Source organism: Coregonus clupeaformis, unplaced genomic scaffold, assembly GCF_020615455.1.
Source record: "Coregonus clupeaformis isolate EN_2021a unplaced genomic scaffold, ASM2061545v1 scaf1606, whole genome shotgun sequence".
NCBI classification, from domain to species: domain Eukaryota; kingdom Metazoa; phylum Chordata; class Actinopteri; order Salmoniformes; family Salmonidae; genus Coregonus; species Coregonus clupeaformis.
This window is the reverse complement of record NW_025535060.1, coordinates 34,247-39,439: the sequence shown is the minus strand read 5'-3', so window position 1 is coordinate 39,439 and position 5,193 is coordinate 34,247. Positions and strand designations below refer to the sequence as shown.

At 42.4% G+C, this 5,193-nt stretch overlaps 1 gene segment (V, D, J or C); it reads right to left on the bottom strand.

The window, feature by feature from the left end:
• On the bottom strand, positions 1 to 1,387 carry LOC123481180. The segment is given in 2 exon segments: positions 1 to 1,110; positions 1,244 to 1,387. Coding segments are annotated over 2 exon segments (492 nt in total).
• Positions 1,388 to 5,193: the final 3,806 nt, after the last annotated feature.

Below are 5,193 nucleotides of genomic sequence, written 5' to 3'. Positions count from 1 at the left end.
GGGATTAGAACCAGCGACCTTTCGGTTACTGGCACAACGCTCTTACCCACTAAGCTACCTGCCTACATGTAGCATGTAGCTACTCTCATGTCTTCAAACAGAATTAAAAGGGCATCTGATCCAACAAATACTCTGCAATCATTTCTACAACTGAATAATCCTGTTATACTGTAGCACCAATACCAGTGATAATAATTAGTGATATTTGATAATAAACCTCTAAGATCTGCTCTCAGAACTCACAGTGCTAAACAGTTACTTTCCATAACATATGCATTTATGATGTTTAATTCCTAATATGATTTTATTAAATTAGATATTTTAGCAATGGTTTCAACAATGTGTGGTCTACACTTCACCATTATATTTCCCCTGGTCTTCTCTACCTCCAACCCCCTGGGAACAGAGTGAATATCTGGTGACAGTGCTGCTCTATTCTGGGACAAGCAGAACCACCCAGCCCTGTCTATGCTGAATTAACATTACTTTTCTTTTTACTTCAGTAGATCTTACTCTGCAAATGGACTGGTAATGTGTTCCAAAACTTCTAATACATTTTTATATACATTTTCAGTTCATGACAATATAACAAGTTACAACCATGATGATGATGATGATGATGAGGACGTTGGAGAACATATGATCTGAATGATACTTTCTAACCATTTTCAAAGTTGACCTCCTCTACTGATCAGTGTTCCATGTCACTGTCATCCCCCTCAGCACCTGCAGTAGGTCCCAGCTGTAGCAGTACAGTCTGACTGAGGGAGGTTTTTGTATCTGTGAACACCCAGACACTGTTGGGGTGGTGGAAACTCTGACAGTAGTAATCTCCTGCATCTTCAGCCTGGACTCCACTGATGGTCAGAGTGAAGTCACTATGAGTTCCACTACCACTGAATCTAGATGGAGTCCCAGACTGAAGGGTTTTAGCATAGTATATTAGGAGTTTAGGAGCTCCTCCAGGTTTCTGTTGATACCAGGCCAACCACTGTCCATTGCTGTCACTGTCTACAGCACTGCTGGTCTTACAGCTGAGACTGACTGAGTGACCCACTGAAACAGTTTCCACTGCAGGAGTCTGAGTCACAGTGACCTGGCCTCTGGACTCTGAAACAGAGATGGCATGTAGAATTAGCATTACATTGTTCATTCATTTGTCCATTTAGCATATTCACTAAAACTGTAATGAGGTTATATATTTATTGCTATGATCCAGGTCCTTTTCTGTAAAATATATTACCTTGGAGACAGAGGGCAAATATCCAGATGAAGATGGTGATAAAGGTCATGGTTGTTGTGGGTTCTGTTGTCATGAAGGACAGCTCTCAGTCATGAAGTGTTAAACTCACAGGGCTATAAACACTCCCAGAGCACTGAAGCATGTGCTGCCTATGCAAAGTGTCCAATCTATGCAAACAGGTGCTTATTAATTTCTGCAGATTCTGTTGCTAAATGTTTCTTAAACGGAAGCAAACAGAACGAAACAGGGATGGACCTATCTGGATTTTTCAAATTTAAACTAGTTTTTCTCTGTTTTCTTCCGTTTCTTTCTTTTTTCCAACAGAAATACAGGACGTGACAACTACAATACCATGACAAGCAAGGCACAAACTGGGATATCAAGAATAGTTAAATGGACCATAATAAAATAATCTAAAAATAATAACATAACACCAAACAACAATAACAGACAACAACATAAAGAAACATTTGAATAAAAAATTATAATATTATTCACAGTTACACCACATTAGAAATTGACTTCAGTTTCATCCATTATGACCTCTAAAGTCCATTAAACCAATCAATAAAATATCAGTTTGGTTCTTAAACGGTAAACTGTTTCCGTAATGAATACACCCCCACAGGGGTGTATTCACTAGGAACCTAAAGGAACCAAACGGAATCAAACGGAACAAAACGGAGAGGAACCTAGCTGAATTTGTCCAATAGAAACTCTTGTATTCGTTTCAAATATTTTTCCAATGCAAAACATTTTGCCAGAGTGTACAACTAATTAATATACCTCAGACTTTCTTAGTCCCACAGAGACTGTGTAATTGAAGAGATCTGTGTGAGCAGGAGTATTTTTAAGCGGAGGGGCTAGTTGCCCAGACAATCATGGCCTTGATTGGTAAACAAGCCTCAGTTGGGCTCAATTAAAGGCTGGGAAAGTGCTGGAAGATTCTAGCAGGGCGTGGCAGGAGAGAGTTTTGTGTTGACTACACTACAGGTCATTTCAGTCCACTTACAGTATTTGATTTGTTCAAGAACTAGCACAGCTGATTCAAATGGTCACCTAATCAGCAAGCCCCTCATTAGGTAAATCAGCTGTACTAATTCTGGAATAAAATCAAATATGTGGACTTCCTCGGATACTTAAGGAGAGGTTTGAGAAACACTGTTTTAGGGATTAGAGGTTATAATCATGTTATACCATCTCAATAAATATAGCATATTTTTCGCTTGAAATTCACAACCTGACAGAGGAATCTCACAGAGACTGGAGGTTGTATTCTGAAATGTTGTGAGACATTATTATTTTACATAGATGGATTCCTTTCACCATATTGTGTGACATGTTGAAGCAATGTTTGCGTTTGAACTATTTCAGGTTGGCCAACACAAAATGGGAGGAATATTTATGTCATCTGGACATATGGGTGTTATCACTTCAGGAATGCTTTGACATGAGGGGGAATAAGTTGTCATTATTGTCAGCATCACTGGTATATTTAGCTTAGTGTATTTTAGTTAAGACAGTGTTCAATGTCACTGTCTCTTCCCCCTCAGCACCTGCAGTAGGTCCCAGCTGTAGCAGTACAGTCACTGTGCAGTCTGACTGAGGGAGGTTTTTGTAAAGCTCTGTATCACTGTGTGAACACCCAGACACTGTTGGGGTAGTGTTGACTCTGACAGTAGTAATCTCCTGCATCTTCAGCCTGGACTCTACTGATGGTCAGAGTGAAGTCACTATGAGTTCCACTACCACTGAATCTAGATGGAGTCCCAGACTGAAGTGTTGTAGCATAGTAAATAAGGAGTTTAGGAGCTCCTCCAGGTCTCTGTTGGTACCAGGCTAGATAGTTATTGTTATAGACATCACTGCTGGTTTTACAGTTCAGAGAGACTGTCAGTCCTGGGAGAACAACTTTCACTGCAGGAGTCTGAGTCACAGTGAACTGTCCTCTGGATTCTGAAACAGAGATGGCATGTAGAAATAACATTCAATTGTTAATACATTTTTCCATGTAGCATATGAAATTAAACTGTAATGAGGTTATATAGCCTGATATTGCAATTGTCCAGGTAGTTTTCTGTAAAATATATTACCTTGGAGACAGAGGGCAAATATCCAGATGAAAGATGGTGATAAAAGTCATGGTTGTTGTGGGTTCTGTTGTCATGAAGGACAGCTCTCAGTCATGAAGTGTTAAACTCACAGGGCTATAAACACTCCCAGACCACTGAAGCATGTTCTGTCTATGCAGAGCATCATCACTATGCAAATAATGTTCTGGTCTTCTCCCCATCCACCATTATTCAGTAAAGTGTCCTACATGTAAGTAGTCTTCCTGGACAGTCAGACTGATGTGATGTAGAAACATGATAGCTATGTAATCACTGAAATGGTTTCTGATATACGTGCTGAATAGGGACTGATATAATGACTTTAGACATATTGTTATTACTGTGTTATTAGAGCAGATAGTATCTGCTTTCTGTCTCCCTCCTGTGGTCAGGGTTAGTAACTGCAGTCTGTGTGTGGACTGTGTGATGCTGATGACTGACTGCTCTAAAGGGGAGATCTCCAGAGCTCTGACGTCTCCAGTCTCTTGCTTCACCTGCTGCTCTCTGGAACTACCACAGTGGTGTGAGGGAGGATGTATGGGTAATGTTTAAGGGCTTCCTTGTATGTGTTTGAATCAAGTGGATTAAATTCTAGCTATTCAAAACACAGGTCATCTTTAGGGGATTTGATCATTGCACATCATCTCTATTCAGATTAGTTGATGGTTTTCCGTGAGTTACTCAACAGAGTCAACATGTAGTTAATGGTCAGGATAAACATGTAGTGATCAGTTATGATCTAAGGTCTTCTAGACATAGCTCTAGTTTGACTCTATTGTTGTTCAGCTCTACTACACACTGTGTCATTGTACTGGATCATCTCCTCCCCTCAGCACCTGCAGTAGGTCCCAGCTGTAGCAGTACAGTCACTGTGCAGTCTGACTGAGGGAGGTTTTTGCACGACTCTGTACCACTGTGTGAACACCCAGACACTGTTGGGGTAGTGTAAACTCTGACAGTAGTAATCTCCTGCATCTTCAGCCTTGACTCATTTTGATTTACATTTACGTCATTTAGCAGACGCTCTTATCCAGAGCGACTTACAAATTGGTGCATTCACCTTATAGCCAGTGGGATAACCACTTTACAATATGTTTTTTTCTTCTTTCTTTGGGGTGGGGTAAGGGGGGGTAGAAGGATTACTTTATCCTGTCCCAGGTATTCCTTAAAGAGGTGGGGTTTCAAGTGTCTCCGGAAGGTGGTGAGTGACTCCGCTGTCCTGGCGTCGTGAAGGAGCTTGTTCCACCATTGGGGTGCCAGAGCAGCGAATAGTTTTGACTGGGCTGAGCGGGAACTGTGCTTCCGCAGAGGTAGGGGGGCCAGCAGGCCAGAGGTGGATGAACGCAATGCCCTCGTTTGGGTGTAGGGACTGATCAGAGCCTGAAGGTATGGAGGTGCCGTTCCCCTCACAGCTCCGTAGGCAAGCACCATGATCTTGTAACAGATGCGAGCTTCAACTGGAAGCCAGTGGAGTGCGCGGAGGAGCAGGGTGACGTGAGAGAACTTGGGAAGGTTGAACACCAGATGGGCTGCGGCATTCTGGATGAGTTGTAGGGGTTTAATGGCACAGGCAGGGAGCCCAGCCAACAGCGAGTTGCAGTAATCCAGACGGGAGATGACAAGTGCCTGGATTAGGACCTGTTCCGCTTCCTGTGTAAGGCATGGTCGTACTCTCTGAATGTTGTAGAGCATGAACCTACAGGATCGGCTCACCGCCTTGATGTTAGCGGAGAACGACAGGGTGTTGTCCAGGGTCATGCCAAGGCCCTTTGCACTCTGGGAGGAGGACACAACGGAGTTGTCAACCGTGATGGCAGATCATGGAACAGGCAGTCCTTC